The 19,825-nt window shown below is 42.1% G+C and overlaps 1 protein-coding gene across 1 annotated transcript in view; it reads left to right on the top strand.

Annotated features, from left to right (window-relative positions):
• The window catches only part of ADAMTS12 (ADAM metallopeptidase with thrombospondin type 1 motif 12), a 323,221-nt gene that overhangs the window by 278,601 nt on the left and 24,795 nt on the right, over positions 1-19,825 (top strand). Inside the window, exons 18-21 of the mRNA XM_073343691.1 lie at positions 5,142-5,352; positions 10,556-11,707; positions 13,942-14,094; positions 15,714-15,887. Coding sequence (XP_073199792.1) covers positions 5,142-5,352; positions 10,556-11,707; positions 13,942-14,094; positions 15,714-15,887 — 1,690 coding nt within the window. The remainder of the gene's footprint in view (positions 1-5,141; positions 5,353-10,555; positions 11,708-13,941; positions 14,095-15,713; positions 15,888-19,825) is intronic.

Here is a 19,825-nt window from a genome sequence, read left to right as displayed (position 1 = left end):
GACACTAAGAATTTAGGGCTTCATCCTGCAAGCTGCTAAGCGCTCCCTCAAGGTGCTGAATACTGCTGAGGTCTGTGGGAATGAAGGGCACTCAGCACTTCACATAAGTAACGTGAAGCATTCAAGATGTTCCATTAAAGTAAATAGGACTGTTCACATGCTTGAAGTTGCACAGGTGCTGAAGTGCCTAGCTGGATCAGGGCCTTACAGTAGAGGTTACAAAAAAGAGCTGGAAAGAAGATCTGGGAAGTGAGAGCATCGTACAAAGTGAATTGATTCAGTATTTTTCTTTACTTTACTGCTGTGCTCCACTGAGAAGATTTGGCAGCGTCTTCTCAACAACTTGTCAATTTCACTTTGCTGTTTGTACCTGCATGGAGGGGAAATGAAGCTCCTAGAGACAAGATGCAGGAGCACAGAAGTGGTAAGATCCAGAGGCCTCAGTCAGGATTGGGGTCCCAGTGTACTGTACAAACATGTAGGAAAAGAGTTCCTGCCCCAAAGCCTTACTATCTAATTTAAGAGAAAATGCACCAAACAATTGATGGGAATGGGAAAGGGAACATAGGAGGACCAGTGATGAGAACAGATGGTTACATAAATTAGAAGTGTGCACAGCTTGATGGCTCAGAGTCTTTTTTTAATTGTATGATTATAAATAAATAGCTGTCAGCCACCCCCATATCAGTGACAGCCCTTTTGCAGTTGAGTGAAACTATCAGGGGATAAAAAGAAAAGGAGTACTTGTGGCACCTTAGAGACTAACCAATTTATTTGAGCATGAGCTTTCGTGAGCTACAGCTCACTTCATCGGATGCATGCCGTGGACACTGTAGCAGACTTTGAAGTGAGCTGTAGCTCACGAAAGCTCATGCTCAAATAAATTGGTTAGTCTCTAAGGTGCCACAAGTACTCCTTTTCTTTTTGCGAATACAGACTAACACGGCTGTTACTCTGAAACCTATCAGGGGATAGAGGATGGGAGTGGAAACTGAAGAGCCAAATTAGAGAAAAAGATTAGGATGGGGGAGGTAAGAAATGCAAAGAATGATGTATTGCAGAATAGGATGCATGGCAGAAAAAGAATGAAACCTGACACCATAATCATTTATTATGTATTTATTAACATGGGAGTATTTATTTTACCTTTAATCTGCTTTTGTGTTAAGCAATATTTTGCCCACAGTGATGTAAAAAGTAATAGCTAGCTTCCCAGAGGTAATGAACTGATACAAATATTTGTCCTGTGACTAACAGAGGAAATGGTAAGAAGTGACAGCAGAGAGGCACATTATCGCTTTTTGGTGACACAGCTGAAATCTCCTGATCAGGTAATTGAATAAGTCAGATGTTCAGTCAGAGTGAATTGAAGTGCTTTCAGAATGACATTTAATACAGTCAGCAGTGTGTACAGAAATATCAAAGGTAGAACACAGTAATTAAATTAGTATAGTAGACATTGGTTCTGTTTCATATTGTATACTAGAATTCAAAATATTAATTCTGTGTCCATATGAAGCAGCCAAGGTTTTTTTGAATAGAGGTGCTTGGTTTTATTTTGTTTTGTTTTTGTTTAAAAACAAGATTAAAAGTGGAATTGTGGGAACATTTTCTTAAACCACAGATAGTTATTCAGGTACACCTAATGATCTTGTTTAAAGTACTTTTAAACTTCATTTGAGTAGTTTTGCTTTTTCAGTTGTAGGCTGGGTGGTCGTCCCTCTCTTTCAGTCTCTGAGGGAGGCCACACCTCATTGCTGTTGCGTACCTGTAAAGGTGCTCAACGTGGGGAATTAGCTTCATCTAGTGCTCTGGTCCTCTGGCTGGGCAGAACAGTGCGGCAGTCTATGAGCCCCCAAGCCCAGTCAGGGCAGGGCAGCAAAGCAATGAGTGGGCTCTGGCCTGCAATCAGGGCAGAGCAACAATGCCGTCTATGAGCCCCAGTAGGAGTGAGCTCCATAAAGTCTAGAGACTCGGGTAAGGGTGAGCACCAAGAGAGTCTATGGGGCTCAGGTAGGGTTGCCTGAGGAGCGCAGGTCTCCAGGCCTAAGGAGGGGGAGGAGGGGATCCGCCTGCAACAAGCTGATCTTGTAGCAGGCCAGCTCTCAACCAGACTGTTGCCTGGCTTCCCTGGGCTGCTTCCTACTGTCCCCCTTTGGTGTACCTGCATCTGTCATCTCAGGGAGCTCTGGCCAGTCCTCAGGTGGCAGCCCCAGCAGCTCCTCAGCGTCTCGGTCGGCCGGCAGCCCAGGGAGATCCAGCTAGTCCTCAGGCAGCAGCCCTGGCAACTCCTCAGCGTCTTGGTCGACCATAGGTCCGGGGAGATCCAGCCAGTCCTCAGAAGGCAGCCTCGGTAGCGCCTCTGCAGGCTCCTGCAGCAAGCGGGATGCGTCGTCTCTTTTGGTGGCTCCACCACAACTGAGCTATATGGCCCGCCTTTTGTACTTCCCCTTCCTGTCCCACCTTTCCACTTCCGGCAGGGTGGACATGGCTTTCCTGGTTCAGCTCACCAGGGGGCATGTAGTGGTCCCTCTCTGTTACTCTCTGAAGGAGGCCACGCCTCCTCACTACACAGTATGTGGGAAATGGCATTATTTTGGTACTCGCTGAATTCTGTCCCAAATAATTAATGTTGGTACTTAGTGATTCACTCTCAGTTGCTGTTCTCAAAGATTTCAGTGTACATTTAGATTCCATCTCTTATGAGCTAGGCATGTTTCTTTCGGGCTATAATGCACTCTTACTGAAAATTTAGACCTTGTATAAGCATGTGCTCATCCACTGAAGCCAATGGAGTTGCATCCATGAGTTTGGATCCTTTTACATTTTGCCCAGAGGGTCAATGAGAGCTCCCACATTGGTAGCCAGAGCTTAACCCTCCTTGTTGAGTCTTGGCTATTTTGGGGACTCAGGACATGGCTATTTTGAAATGTAGTCAGTACTGCACACCTGTATCACTACCAAAGCCTGCATAATTCTTCACAAACCTACTGACCAATGAATCCTACAGATTTTGGAATTGTGTTAGTCCTTAAATATACCTGCTCATGTCTTAAAATCAGGTAGACGATAAACCAGGAAATGCTAGGATAATAAGCCCTTATTTCTTTCTTAGCATTTCTTGTGTAGTACTGTCAGTTTAACAAGTAATAGGTCAAATTCATGATTAAACCAGTGTAACTCCAAATGTATTAACTTCATTGGAATTATTCCAGATATAAATCTGTATGATCTAGAACAAAATGTAACTCCTTGGTTCATGTTCTGAGCTGTACTTCTATTTTATTTTAGCTTTTAATTTGATTCAGAAAGCAAACAATCAGAAAGGGAAGCCTAGGGTGAAGAAAGAAGATATTTTAATGTGATGGGTAGAGAGCTGGGTGATTTTTTTTCCCCAGTGAATAGTTGATTCATCAAAAAATGAAGTTCTTGTCAACCCAAACCTATTCACAGATTTTTTTCAGGTCACGTTCAATTTGCTGCATAGCTTCAACAAAACAGAAAAATCAAAATGTTTTGGTCATGTTGACACACAATGTTTTATGCCTTTCTTACAACCTTGAGTCCCGGGTACTCACCTGGGGTGTGGGAGATCTGGGTTCAGTTCCCCCCTCTGCCTGATGTGGAGAAGGGATTTGCATTTCAGTCTTCTACGCTGCAGGAGAGCACCCTAGGGCTCTGGAGCGAGCCTGGTGTGGGACTCTCTCAATATCTCCTATTGAATGTGTTCTACCATATATAAATAATTAAATAGTCATTGGAGCAGGAATTGTACTTGGGTCTCCCCTATCCTAGATGAGCAGTCTAACCATCAGGCTATAGAGCCATTCTCACTCTTTTTCCCTGGCCTAGTAGCTATTCATTGGTAGTGACGGTGGCAACTCATATAGTCAGGGAAAGAGACCCAGGAGAAGATATGGGACCTCCTACGTCTGTAAATTAAAGGACAATTGTAGAAAAATGGTGTGATTGTCTTACTATGAAACTATTACTAAGAAGAAAGAAATCGAACATATGGTATAGATTTTAGGTCAAAACCAGGGCTCATTGAAGTGTACTGACTCCAGTAGAGTTGCATTTACTTACACCTCTAAATCAGTCCCTGTGACTTTGCAAGCATCTGTTTAGTTGCCAATGTGAGGCTTCAGAGGGCATGCCTGGAGCCCAAGAAGCACATGCCATTGTTTATGATGCCTTCATTAACTTGTAGTTCACAGCTGGGCCAAATGTCCATTTCAGCAACTTGTGGCCCCCTTCTTGCCTGGGTCCCTGCAAATGGTAAAGCCACCCAGAGCTCATTAGATACATTTTGCAAAACCAAATAAAGGTACTTCAAGGTGAATCACAAAATGTCAATGCTTCTCAGATGGCCTTTGCCCTCTCTTATAATGCAAGCCAGCCATGCAGGTATCTGATCGTATAGAATGGCCCCAGAAAACATAACAGGAAATAATTGGATGAAATTGAGGAAAGGATAAAGCAGGGTGACTCTAAAGAAAAATCTAATTGTGAGGTCTATTACAATGTGAAGTATTGCCCTAAAGGAAGCAGTGGAAGCCTGAATGTTGTCATTTAAAACTAAACAAAGCACAGGACAATGTTCTATAATGAACAATCCTTTGAAAGAGGAACAAATGAGATGACCTGTTCAGTCTCTTCCAGTTCTAATTATTGGCATTACTATGGACCTAATGATTTGTTCTCATTTGCTTTCAGTAAGATCATAATGAGCAAGTGAACAATAGGAATGAATAAACAATGATCAAGTGAACAATAGGAATGAATAAACAAAATACAAAACTTCCTGGACAGCACAGATATCAGTCATAGTTAGGTTTGGAAGAATCCCCTGAATATGGCTTATATTCTTAGGTATTCTAGAAAAATAATCTTCAGAGTCTACTGCTGATACAGGATCAGTGTCTGAACTGCCCATCAGATACTTGGCATACAACGGAGCGGGAAAGTTAGGTGCTTAATATTTTCTATGAAGAACTTAAATACAAGCCCAGAACTCTTCATTATGTTACTTCTTCTGTATTGTCTGAGCTTCCCCAAAGCTACCTTTATCTAGCGTGCCTGCAATGGATTAATGTTTTTGTCCTTCTGATGTTCTGCATTCCCTTTGACTTGGATTGCAGATGGTGGGCAGGAGAATGGCAGAAGTGTTCAACCACCTGTGGCCCAACAGGAGAGAAGAAACGAACTGTCCTTTGCCTCCAAACAGTGGGATCTGATGAGCAGGTATTGGCTGCTAAAGACTGCCAGCATCTGCTTAAACCAAAGACCCACTTTTCATGCAACAGAGATGTTCTATGCCCATCTGACTGGACAGTGAGCAACTGGACTGAGGTAAATGCATGGCAGTCGAAAGAACTAACGCTTCTGTTCTGTCTCCACCTGACTTAAAATTTCAAGGTGGAACGTCTCTTCAGAAGGAATCAGAAGGGAGATGTAAGAAAGAGACGCAAGTTACCAGTGTTCCCATCTCTCCAGAATTGATAATGAACCTATATAACCAGCTATACACCTAAACCAAAGCCTTGGTCTATACCCAGGTTCAATTAATAGTTCTGAGTTGAAATCTGTCTCTACAATGGGCCAAATCCTAACTCAAAATCTGAACATTTTAATCATGGCGAAAGACTTGGAATTTGAATTTCGAGTTTGGAAGTAGTAAGATGGGGGGGTTGGCTCTGAAAAAAAGATAGCTCTAGAAAAAAAGATAGCTCTAGATATTTGTTTCAGGCCTGTCTCTACAATAAAGGAGTGATGGATAAAAGCAATGATAATGATGCCCCTTCTTCTGACACCAGGTTGCCATTCAGACACTAGTGTCACCCCTGTGCTGAGCAGTAGCAGAAATCTCTAGGGTCTTGCAGGCTGGCTTCTTAGTGGTAACATCAGCCATAACAACAATAACAATACCTCCAAAAATGAGCCTGACCAAATACTTGATATAGACATGCCAAACTTTCTATCCAAATCCAGTTCTTAACTTTGAGGCTTGTTTCTATTTCAACTTTAGCATTTACATAGTGCTTTTCATATTTGCCACGCTTAACAAACATTGACTAGCTAAGTAGCAAGAGCCTTCCAAGCATCTGCATATTCAAACCCTTTCAGAGTCCAGACATCAGCACTGCTATGGAGCAGATCTGGGAGATTTTGTAGCATCTTATATTGGCACACGAAGCTCTAATTCTCGTTTGTAAGCCGTATCTCTTGTATTGCAACAACATTTGACCTTGTTATGTTTCCCTTGACTACAGTTGTCTGTCAGAACTCCAGACTGTCTGCACATCCTTAAAGTGGTCAGTAAATAATGTACAGTTTTTTTAGTGGCAGATGTTGAACCATAGAATGAGGTCATCAAAAAATTGCTCTATCAAATTTGTTTTAAAATAGTAGAGCATATCTGCAATGTGTGACTCCATTAAACTCATTTGATATCTACATTATTAGAGCCTTTCATCTCTCAAAGGACTTCACGCTCCTTAGAACTCTGCAGATCCACAACCCTGATCCTGCAAGGTGTTCAACACCTTCTCATCCTACTAAAATCAATGGGAACACTTTAATTTTAATACAGGACTAGAGCATTCAAAGAGGCACACAGAAATATGGACAGCTACCGTGTCATTCTAAATTCTTTTTGAGTGTCAACCACAGTTTAAGGGTGAGATCTTCAAAGCCACTTATGGGATATATTGAGTCCCATTTCCCATTAAAATAATTGAATTTGGAACGTCCAATTCCCATTAAAACTAATAGGAATTAGGATCCAAATAATCTGAACTTTTGAAAATCACAGCCAAAATGTCTGGGTCAGACTGGTAAGAAGGCTAGAATGAGACTAGTTAGTTTTTTCAGAAGCCAGGAATACAATGCCAATAGTTGTCATCTTCATCCTTAATCAAAATCTTGTGCTAGCCATTTAAATTAATTAAAAGGGACAGAACCTCAACAGAAGTAAATGAGCATAGCTCAGGATCTGGTCCCACACGTAATCTTCAAAGTTCTTTAAAGAAAGAGTTATAGATTAAATGTATTGTTGCAGCTGTGATCTACAGAGAAAATATGTAGACATTTATCAAGCTCACTGGCCTTATTTACTCAGGATTTTTGGAAATTCCAAAAATTCCAAAGTTCCAGTAATGGTACAGCTCAGCAGGTGCTAGCAATGGGAATAGTGCTTGTATAGAGTGGGGGAATCTGCTCAACATCTTAGATGTCTTTGTACAAATGCAAGGAGTGTGGGTAATAAACAGAAAGGAGTGGAAGTAGTGGAACATAAGCTAAATTATGGCTTTATTGGTGTAGAGAGAGTATAGCTTGTTCAGGAAGGACAGGCAGGGGAAAAAAGGGAGAATGTGTATGCAGGTTCTGAGGTCTGGAAGGAGGTGACAGGCAGACCAACTGAAAGAATTTGGGGGAAAAAGAGAAGGGAGGAAAATAGGGGTGACATCATGGTAAGGGTCTACTATAGACCACCAAATCAGGAAGAAGAGGTGGATGAGGCATTTCTAGAGCAAACCAACAGAAATATCCAAAACACAAGATCAAGGAGTAATGGGTGATTTTAACTACCCCGACATCTGTTGGAAAAGTAATATGGCAAAACACAAAATTTCCTTTAAGCTGTTGGAATTTATTGGGGACAACCTTTTTGTTTCAGAAAGGGAATGAAGTTAAGCAGAGGACTTGCTATTTTAGGTTTGATTCTGATGCACAGGGAGGAATTGGTTGTGAATCTGAAGGTGCAAGACAATTTGGTCGAAAGTGATCATGAAATAATAGATTTTATGATTCTAAGGAAAGGAAGAAGTGAAAGCAGCAGAGTAAGGACAATGGATTTCAGAAAAGCAGAACAACAAACTCTGAGAACTGGTAGGTGACCTACCACAGGATTAAATTTGTTCAGGAGAGCTGACAGTTTCTCAAGGAGACAATATTAAAGGCATAACTGCAAACTACCTAATGTGAAGGGAAGTTAGGAAGACTAGAAAGAGGCCCATATGGCTCCATCAGGTCCTATATATAGTGAGGAAGAAGAACTAAGAAAGGATGGCATCAAAAAGTCTGAGGTATTAATGTTTATTTTGCTTTAGTCTTCACTAAAAAGGTAAAAGTTGACCAGGTACTCCACACAATTCATATTAACAACAAGAGGGAAGGAATGCAAGCCAGAATAGGGAAAGAACAGTTTAAAATAATATTTAGGTAAGTTAGATGTATTCAAGTCAGTAGGGCTCAGATGAAATAACTATAAGATGGGTGTACAACTGGTTGAAAGACTACTCAAAGAGTAGTTTTCTATTCTAATCCTATCCTCCAAAATGCTACTAGTTATCAAGAGTCAAGGGTGTATCTAGTCGGGTCCTGCCAAGGTCAATCCTGGGACTGGTACTAGTCAATATTTTCATTAATGACTTGGATAATAGAGTGAAGAATATGCTTATAAAATTTGTGTACAGTTTTTTAACCAGTATTGCACCCATCTTATAGTAATTTCATCTAGGCCACATTTCCCTAGTTTGCTTATGAACATGTCATGTAGGAAGGAAAAATCAAAGGCACAAGTACAAAACGAGGAATAACTGGTTAGATGGTAGTCCTGCTGAAAAGAATCTGGGGGTTATAGTGGATCACAAATTGAATGAGTCAACAATGTGATGCCGTTGCCAAAAAATCTAATATGATTCCAGAGTATTTAACAGGTTTGTCATATGTAAAACAAAGGAAGTAATTGTCTTGCTCTACTCTGCATTGGTGAGGCCTCAGCTGGAATACAGCATCCAATTCTGGGTGCTACACTTTAGGGAAGCGGTGGACAAATTGGAGAGTGTCCAGAGGAGAGCAACAAAAATGATAAAAAGTTTAGAAAAGCTGACCTATAAGGAAAGTTCTGAAAAAAATCTGGGCATGTTTAGTCTTGAGAAAAGAAGACTTGAGGGGGACCTGATAAGTCTTCAAATATGCTAAGGGCTGTTATAAAGAGGATATTAATCAATTGTTCTCCATGTCCACTGAAGGTAGGACAAGAAGTAATGGACTTAATCTGCAGCAAGCGATACTTAGGTTAGTTATTAGGAAAAACCTTCTAACTATAAGGGTAGTTAAGCTCTGGAATAAGTTACCTAGGGAGATTGTTAGGTCCCCATCACTGGAGGTTTTTAAGGACAGATTAGACAAACACCTGTCAGAGTTTTTCCTAGTTTTACTTGATCTTGTCTTAGCGCATGGGGCTGGACTTGATGACTTTTCAACGTGCTTTCCAATTCTACATTTCTATGATTCTGTAACCTGGCCACTGGTGTTTCTACCATCATGCCACCTCAACCTGCTTTGAACAGGGCTAGATGAACCAGTGGTTAAACTGCCAATTGTCAGTCTTCACTAGCACCATTGCTCGCACCTGTAGAGCTAGAGAAATGTGGGGAAATTTCAGAAAAACCGCAGCATAGCTACAGTCACTGAGGACCAAATTGTGCCTGTGGGTATGGGAGGAAGGTAGAAGGAGTATTCTTCTCCCTTTGCATAAGGGCCAGGCACAATTGCAGACCCTGAACTCATTAGAACACAGGGACTGCTCCCCATATAATATGCTGGATGGAATGGTCCCGTGGCCTTTCACGGATCTTTCTGTATTAGGCCATAGAGTGTGCCCTTCAACTGGCATACTGGACTGATAAAGAAAATAAGTTATAACTTACACAGGTTTCCTCATAAAGTATTAACAAAGTATTCATGCAATTCCATTAATTTGGCATCCGTTCTTCATGAATCCATGCTACAAAAAACAGAACAGCAGGGCTAGCTCAGCATGCTAATGGGGCATTTATTGGCAAATTGAGAGAATGCCGTTTTGGCTCCATTTCCTATTCAGCAGGTTTTAGGGAACTCTCCACACTCCTCCTTCCCCTTCTGGTTCTCCTCATAGGGCGTAAGGGAGCAGAAGAATCTAGAAAACTAAGAATAAGGTAGGGACTGAGGCAGAACGTTTACAAAATATGCTGACTGACAGTGATTGAAGCAAAGAGTATGTAGGGGAGTTTGAAACACAGGTTAGCTTCTGGAGTTGGAGGAGGCTGAAGGACATTACATGAAAATGCAGCTCTGGGAGACAGGGAGCAACCAAAGTTGAGCGGGCCAGGCATGTTTTGGGTGGTGACCTTTTAAGTCTCTGACATTTCTTAAACTTCGTGTGGGGATTGTGCAAACAGGACTTTAAAATAGTGTGCTCTAAGACTTTCTGTGCAATGGAATGATCCCACTTTGAGATGCTGTCTTTATCATTTAATCTGTATCATTTCTGTCCACCTTGGGTGACATTCACTGTGTACAGTATGTGGGAAAGTATTACAAATCTCCCTTCCATGAAGAACTCCCCCCTAGTAAAAATCAAAATGCTTATTTCTAGGGGAAAACTTTGTTGTTGATTTTGATAAGAACATTGATTTTTATAGATAGATGCACGTTTGGTAATGATGTGTATGAATATGTGGAGGAGAATCAAGAGATAGGGACTGAAAACTGACTATTCATTTTGCAGTGTACAGTTACGTGTGGCGGTGGGGTACGGACTCGTAAAATCAGTTGTGCCAAAAACAATGATGAACCGTGTGATATGTTCAAGAGACCAAATGCTAAGGCTCTGTGTGGCCTACAGCAGTGTCCTTCCACCAGACGACTATTGATACCCCCAGTGAAACCCAACAGAGGAAAGATCATAATCAGGAAGACAGCAGTTAATCCCAAAAGAGGCCCATCAGGCAGAATACCCATCCCTAAACTAGGCCAAAGACACCAGACAACAACAAAAATACCTGAGTCCCAAAGCACAACTGCTTTAGACTCTACTTCCTCCAGTCCTGTCCACTCTTCCAAAAAGGACAACATGGAAAAAAGAACATTACAAAATAATTCTAACAGATCAAATAATGATTATAATTATCCCTTTGTGTTTAATGGAAACAGGTCACACCAAGATAGTACTGTCAGGAATAGTTCAAGTATTGAAAATATAAGAAAAGTCAAAAATGTGTCTAACATAGATCTGGACTCTGCTTCAGAAGAGGGCATTGTTCAGACAGGAGGTGCTAGTTGCATCACCTCATTAACCAGAAGTCCAGAAGTAAATCCAGGCTATCATTATTTAACTGAAGAGACTGACAATACTGATCGGTCCATAGAAGGCAATGACAAACCCAATGACATCCCTAGTGACAAAGGCGAAAGCAGTCCTGCAGTCAAAACCAGGAGCAAAACTCCAAACATCAGGTCTCATGTCATTACGACTCCCAAAATCTCACCAACATTTTATCAACATGAATCTTCTACCCAGTCTACTAGTAGCATAGCAGCAGAAAGACTGTCATCTTCAACAACAGTGAACCTAAAAAGTATCCGTGTGCAAATAGATACACCTGTCACAGAAAAGGCCACCACAGAAGAGCTTGTTACAATAAAGCCAGCAATGTTTGATAACGTATCAAGAGTCCCGTTTGAAAATGGAACAGAAATGGAGCCCTCTGACGAGATAGATTATACCCAAAGCACAAAATCTCCAAGTCTTGAAGATGCTCCAAAGAACCACAGTACAGTTTCTGAGGGGAAATTATCCAATGCCACAGAACTGGATTATGCAAGAATCTCCAATATTTTGCATGGTGATGTGTACTGGATAGTGGGGAACTGGAGTGAGGTAAGTGATTTGTAACTCATAAGATGTGGAGACTTAACTCATTAGTCTGATGCTGTGTGCAATTCTGGTCTCTCGTGTTTAAGAAAGATGAATTCAAACTGGAACAGATGCAGAGAAGGGCTACTAAGATGATCAGATGACTGGACAACCTTCCTTATGAGAGGAGACTTAAGGAGCTTGGCTTGTTTAGTTTAACCAAATGAAGGATGAGGGGAGATATGATTGGTCTCTATAAATACATCAGAAGGATAAACACTAAGGAGGGAGTGGAGTTATTTAAGTTAAGGCCTAGTGCTGACATAAGAACAAATGAATATAAACTGGCCATCAATACCTTTAGGCTTGAAATTAGTTGAAGGTTTTGAACCATCAGATGAGTGAAGGTCTGGAACAGACTTCCAAGGGAAGTAGTGGGGACAAAAAACGTGACTTGATAACCTCATCATACCGTCCTCTCAATAAACTTATCTACAATGGCACATGGCCAATGTGTTTGCTATTAGCAAATATCTCCAACGACTAGAGAAGGGACACTAAATGGGGAGGGCTCTTTCCCAGCTGTCTGGCTGGTGGCTCCGGTCTAACTGATCACCATATTTGGGGTCAGAAAGGAATTTTCCCCTTTGTTTTTTTTTTTGCATCAATTGATATCAATATTTTCAAACAATGGTGCCTGAAGTATGTCACCTACATTAAGATTTGGGCACCTGAACCCACACCTCTCACTGACTGTTTTTAGCACGGATCAGCTACAGTTCGGGCAGCGACAGTGGAAACTTCCTCATGTTGGCCTGCCATTGTGCTTCAGCCTTGGTATAGAGGGTGAGCAAGCAGTGAGCAAGTAATTCTAGCTTCCTGTCAACTCAGTCTTGGGACTCTCTGCAAGGTGCAAAATTTGGCTTTTTGGTGGATGATGAGGACTCATGTCCCCTGGAAACTGGACTGGGATGACCAAATTCATTCCATGTAGGACACCAAAGATGCAACATGATGGAGATTTTTGGTCACTATTGCAATTTGTCATCTTTATAATCAGCCGCATCTTCCTGTTTGGTTATTCACTAGTTACAAATTTTTCAACATCAAACAATCAATTCTAATTGTTAATTATCTCCTTCAGTCACCAGCAGTATTGGCAATCAAGAGGAGAAATAGAGTGAGGGTAGGCATGTTGACAACTGACCCTAGAAAAACAGAAGTTGGAGGTCCAATGAAGGGCTGAACAATTACAAAAGAAATGCTGGGCTGCCCTTACAGATTTGGAATGGCTAGTTAAGTGGGAGGAGTTTGCCAGAGAAGAATAGTGCCATAGGCGCCAACTCCATGGGTGCTCCAAGGCTGAAGCACCCACGGGGAAAAATTAGTAGGTGCTCTGCACCCACCGTCAGCCAAGCTCCCCGCCCCCTCAACCCACCTCCTCCTCCCCCCATGAGTGTGCCGCATCCCCGCTCCTCCACCTACCTCCCAGCCACCACCAAACAGCTGTTTGGTGACATAGCAAGCTCTGGGAGGAAGGAGGGAGGAGCGGGAACGTGGCACACTCAGGAGAGGAGGTGGGGAAGAAGCAGGGCTGAGGTAGGGATTTGGGGAAGGAGTTGGAATAGGGGCAGGGAGGCGGCAGAGTTGGGGTGGGGACTTTGGGGAAGGGGTTGGAATGGGGGCCGGGCAGGGGTGGAAAGAGGCGGGGCAGGGCCTCATAGAAGGGGTGGAGTGGGGGCGGGACCGGGGGCAGATTGCGGGGGTCAAGCACCCAGGGAAAAGCGGGGAAGTCAGCGCCTGTGGTGCATGCTATAAATCAGAAGATTGTTCCTCTTCATTTTCATAGCCAAGCAGAAAAGCTATATGTAATGTTAACTGAGGCAGCTTCTGTAACTTGAAATCTGCCTCCTGAATATCCTGACCTTTTGCAAGACAGAGGCCAATCATTATGGAATCAGGACAATGAAAAAGTCATCCACAAGAGGATCTTTGTGTTAAGCAATATGAAAAAGCTGGAAAACCACTGCACTGTTCGCCATGCCCGAAAAGTTAATGCTGCTTCTGGGTGGGCAGCAGGTACTTCATTCCATGCCCATCTCTGAGCATTACCTTTTGTTAATTGCTCTCTGCAGTGAATATGATTGATGTTTCAAATCACATGCAACATCTGGTTTCATTCATTTCCTGCTTTCATAGTTATCAAATGATTTATTAATCTGCAACTGACTTCTGCCTTTCATCTCTTAACTGTACAGTGTTCTACCACCTGTGGTGTGGGGGCTTTTTGGAGACATGTGGAATGTAACAGTAAGAATGACTCTGACTGTCAGCACATTAAAAAACCTGACCCTGCAAGAAGATGTCATCTCCGTCCATGTGCTAACTGGAAAACAGGATCATGGAGCAAGGTAACATCATTCAGCACTATATATGTTAGCAGTAAATTAACTAAATTCAGAAACCATGCAGTTTTATACTTAGATTTAAAATGTCTCACTATTTAAAATAATAATTTACCGAGTGAATGCACACATGATTCCTGGTTGATCTTTCAGCATTCATTTGATAATTTCCTTGCTAGCTTATTTACAGCTAATTTCATTTTGTGTTTATGGTCTGGGTAACCTTTGCTAAACATATGTTGCAAATTCTGTTCTTTCTTAATTGCAGAACTTGGGGGACATGTTGGTTACATCTTGCATGTAGAAATATAGCAATGATCACTTCTTGTATTTTACAACGTATTTCACAGAGATCTCATGAGGCAAAACTACCACCTGCTGTATGCATGCTTTCTCTCATTTTTCTTGTGTCTGCAGTGGCATTTCCTGACTAGTCTGCAGGAGGAGGCTCCCACTAGTAGGAGGCTCCCACTTAGGGAGGCGAAAAGCCCAGGCAGCTGGCCCTCACTTCTGGGAGGCAGCTGGGTTCTAGGCAGGGAGATGTGCAGAGGGCTCTCAGCCGCCCAGCCCTCAGTCTTACCAGAGCCTTCAAGTCCTCTGTGCAGGGGTGAATTTCACCCTTTTTTCCACTCCATAAATGTCACTGGTTCTGTGACAAGTGGATTATGTTTATATCACAGAAAGAAACTAAAAATGAAGGCTAGTGATAAAGTACTGTAACCAAGAGACATTTTAGGGATTATGAGACATGTCATGTGGCTAATTTGAGGTAAAAATCTCTTCGTAATAAAAATTCCTGCCATATTAGCCACCCTGTTATTTTTGGAATCTAGTGCTACAAACCAAATTACTCTCTCGTATATAAAAATATGTGTTTGCTATGTGGATTTTTGAGAGTGGCGGTTATTATTCCCATTACTCATTATTATTGTTGTTGTTATTTATTATTAGAAACATTTATAAAGAACCCATCACAATAATATTGCTGCATTTCACTGCAGGGCAGTATAAAGAAGGCTGGATTAAATCAGTTTTTTTTAAAGGCGTATGCTTCATTGTTTGGGGACTTGAACCTACAAGTTTCTAGGATTTTAATATAAGGTACCAGAGCAGTGGTCCATCCTGCCTCCAGCATTTATCACTGTTACCAGACATTCCAGAGAAACATGTAGTATCCCCACAATGCCCTTGTTTTTCATTACATGATGGTGGGAATTTCCTCCAAACCCTGAATGGTGATTGGCTTATTTCTTACTTGATAAACAAAGCAGTTTAGAATCTATTGCATGTTTAATTGTGGGGATGGTTTTTATGATGTATTATTACTCTCTTATTATGAGACTTTTTGGAACCAACTGTCAGGGCTTCTTAATTAACAAGGCATTTGTATTACTGGTGGATGTTTCAAACATTCCAGTGATGGTAGGAAATAATTTTGGCATATTCAGATCTGCTGCAATGAGAAACAGTTTTTCATCCTAATGATACATTGCTCCTAAGAAGAACAGGAAATTCCAGTCATGTTTCATGAGGCAAACATTTGCATTCATCCCCCTGAATGTGGAAATGTTAGCCTGTCAGAGGTCTGTGGTTTAAAGATGTGCTTCTTTCTATTCTGTGCACAGTGCTCTACAAACTGCGGTGGTGGTTTCAGAACCCGTGACGTTCACTGTACTGATGTTCGTGATAAGCGAATTCTACGGCCTTTTCACTGCCAATTATTAGAACATAAACCACAAGTGAGCATTAGCTGTAATACAGAGCCCTGCTTGGAATGGCGTGTGGAGCCTTGGAATGAGGTATTGGCCTATAAAACAAGCAATTAGAGTGAGCCAATAACTGTCAATTATTAAAGTGGCTATTATTGCTCATGCTATTATGTGAATTTACTCTCAAAGGACGAGATGCAGCTATTATCTAATCACAGGATCTGCAGCTTCTGCTTATGATCTCAGATCACTTATAATAAATGTAAACCACATCTGAAATACTCATAAATTGGCATACCCTTACAGGATCTGGGTATATATTGTATGTCTACACTGCATAGTAAACCCTGGCTCAGATTCAGGTTTAAACAGAACCCTACCCCCCCATCCCACCCCCCCCACCCCCCCCCCACACACAAGGCTTTTTGACACACATCAGAAACCTCTCAGGATGCAGGCCTGTAGACACATCCAGGGGTATAGGTCTGAGCCCATGTCTCGCTCTGGGACTGATCCAAACCAACTTATTTTGCAGCCTGGATGTAGTGGAAGTCCAGGTTGCCAGGCTTATGTTTGGAGAGTCTGCCAATGTTATCCCATAATTCCTTAGACTTGTGTGACCTAGCCCTTCTATACCCAAACTTCCTACTCTGTTCCCAGGAATGGGAAGCACTCTCCTGGGTCTAATACAGCTGTTTGGCATTTAACCTTTCCTTTCCACATGGACTGCTCAACTCTGTCTTGTGTTAGCGATGACCATCACTAAGAAGAAGCCCCACATCCAGCATGCTGCTAGCTGGCCAGAGGAACGCAGCGGGATTCTGGTAAATCTGTGGTGTGAGGAGAGCAAGGCCTATGATTTGCGGAAGTGCACAAGAAATGAGCATATGTATGCAAGAATCTTCAAGGGTCTGTCTACATTGCACAGTTAGCCTCTGTCTGTGGAACTTGGCTTGTGGACTCCGCATGTGCTTGAGTGTCTACACTGCATTGTAAACATGGGTTCACCATTGCTGCACTCGGGTCTTGCAGCCATGCTAATTCGTCCATACTGCATTACACAGACCTTCTGACTCGGATCTGTAGTTTGACCTGCATCCACACTGCAAAATGACAGGGTTTGGACCCGAGTCATAATGGAACTCTGGCTATGACCCACCCCCGAGCAGGGACCTAGGACCTGGCTCCAGAGTGCTTGCTCACATGAATCAGACTGATCTTTGTGTGGCTGGAAATGGGACTTGGGCTCAAACTTGAGTCAGAGCCCAGGTTTAGTGTGCAGTTTGGACATACCCTGAGAGGCTGGTAGCATTGGGGATTCACCAGGCCACCAATCAATGCCAGGAGCAGGTCAAGCATCTCAAGACTGCCTATCAAACCAAGGATGAGAACCACACCTTAGGGAACACCCTGTCTACTTGCCTCCTCTGTGAGGAATTTGATCAGGTGCTGGGAACCACGCCAAGCACGCAGCCTCCAGTGGTGCATGACAATCTCCTGAGCAGGAATGGCATGCTTATGACCCCAGAAGCGCAGGCAGCACCGGAGGAGAGCCTGCAGCCGCCAGACCAAAACTCTAAAGTAACCCTGCTGCTGAGGCCATTCCCGGATCAGACTACGCTGCTGGAGCAGCTACATCACATCCTGGGTCCATATTCGGAGGACCTGTTTGGGGACAGCTCAGGGGAACAGCCCATAGTTGAAACAGCAGTACAACAAGCTCTGGAGCTGGAGGTTGGTATGTTTCGGCTGCCATTTTATGTTATTAATATTAAGAGTGGGAGGGACTTCAGGATTACTCTCTATACAATTATTTATTCCGAGCAGGGCATTGTAGTGTGCTCCCACTGGGGGCATAAGCCGTGCCATTTCTCTAGCGCCTCAGCTCCTCAGCACCATGTGCAATTCAAAACAGAAATGGAATAAAAAGTTAAGCAATTAGCATTAATGTTTTACTAGGTACATGCTTACTGTTAGAAAGATGGCTGGGGTATGAAACATTTATGGAGCTTACATTCCTTTTCCTGCAAGTACAGCACAGTTTATAACTCAGCCACATCAAACCATCTGCCTCAGTAGAAGTGTCCCTGGCCACCTGTATTGTTAGCCCAAATGGTAGTGGAGGATGTATTTAGTACACTCCAAATGGTAGCGGTGGATTTACTTGGTCCCAGTGCAGGCATGCAGGATGCTTGTAAGGAAGCTATAATGTGTCTTCATCCTGAATCAGTCTTTCGATTTTTTTTTTTTCATTTTCACCCATTTCTGGCTGGTGATGCATGTGAACTTCTCAAGGAATAGGAATTCCAGACAGCTAGTTAAATTCAGACGGGCCCCTTCTGCAGCTCAGGAGCCCCCTCCATTCGTAAATGTGTTGGTCATTCATCAAATGCTAAAAAATCACCTTCACATCACACCTCACCCACCTTGTCTCATGATTTGTTATTGACAAATCCATGTTGACTGTTACTTATAAACTTATTATCTGCTAGGTGCCTACAAATTGATTTTCTGTTTATTTGCTCTTTATCTTTTTGGGTATCAAAGTTAAGCTGACTGATCTATAGTTCCCTGGGTCATCTTTATTCCCCTTATTATAGATCAGTACTATATTTGTCCTTTTCCACTCCTCTGGGATCTCTTTCATCCTCCATGAGTTCTCAGAGATCTCTTCAGCCAGTTCTTGTAGTATTCTAGAATGTATTTCACCAGGACCTGACAACTTGAAGATATCTAACTTGTCTAAATATTTCTTAACTTGTTCTTTCCCTAGTCTAGCCGCAGAGCCTACCCCATTTATACCGATGTTCACTATGTTAGCCATCTGATCACAGCTAACCTTTCTGGTAAAAACTGAAACAAAAAAGGCATTTAACACTTCAGACATTGCTGCATTTTCTATTATTGTCTTTCCCTCCTTATTGAGTAATGGGCCTATTCTGTCATTGGTCTTTCTCTTACTTCTAATGTATTTGTAAAATTACTTCTAATGTATTTGTTTTATTGTTACCCTTTATGTCCCTAGCTAGTTTAACCTCATGGTGGGCCGTAGCCTTTCTAATTTTGTCCCTGCATGCTTGTGGGGTTTTTTGTTTTTTATATATTAATACTTCATAAGTTGACTTAATTTTCACTATTTGTATGACTATTTTTTGAATTTTAGGTCACTGAAGATCTCCTGATTAAGCCATGATGGTCTCTTACCATACTTCCTATCTTTCCTACGCATTGGGATAGTTTGCTCTGGTGACCTTAATAACATCTCCTTAAACTGCCAACTCTCATGAACTTTTTTCCCTTTGACTTGCTTCCCATGGGATTTTACCTACTAATTCTCAGAGTCTTCTAAAGTCTGCCTTCTTGAAGTCCCTTGTCTTTATTCTACTGCTTTCCCTCCTACCATTCCTTAGAATCATGAGCGCTATCGTCTCATGATTACTTTCACCCACCTTCTGCCTTCCACTTTCAAATTCTCAACCAGTTCCTATTTGTCAGAATCAAATCTAAAACAGCCTCTCCCCTAGTCGCTTTCTCCACCTTCTGTAACACAAAGTTGTCTCCAGTGCACTCCAAGAACTTGTTGGATAATCTGTGCCCTGCTGTGTTATTTTCCCAACAAATATCTGGGTAGTTGAAGTCCCCCATCAGCACCAAGTCCTGTGTTTTCAATTATTTTGTTAGTTGTTTTTAAAAAGCCTCATCCACGTCTTCTTCCTGGTTAGGTGGTCTGTAAAGTCCTACCATAACATCACCTTTGTTCTTTACCCCTTGTATCCCTACCCAGAGACTTTCAACAGATCTGCCTCTCACTTCTATCTCAGCCTTAGTGCAAGTGTATATATGTTTGATATCAAAGACATCACCTTCTCCCTTTTCCCCTGGCCTCCCCTTCCTGAACAAGCTATACTTTTCTATATCAATATTCCAGTCATATGAATTATATGAAGTTTCTATGACACCAATGATTTCATCATTGTGATTATTCACTGCTATTTTTAGTTCTTTCTGTTTATTCCCCATACTTCTTA

This window comes from Lepidochelys kempii, chromosome 5 (genome assembly GCF_965140285.1).
Source record: "Lepidochelys kempii isolate rLepKem1 chromosome 5, rLepKem1.hap1, whole genome shotgun sequence".
Taxonomy (NCBI): domain Eukaryota; kingdom Metazoa; phylum Chordata; order Testudines; family Cheloniidae; genus Lepidochelys; species Lepidochelys kempii.
The sequence above is the reverse complement of the archived record's forward strand: the minus strand, read 5'-3'. Positions and strand labels throughout refer to the sequence as shown.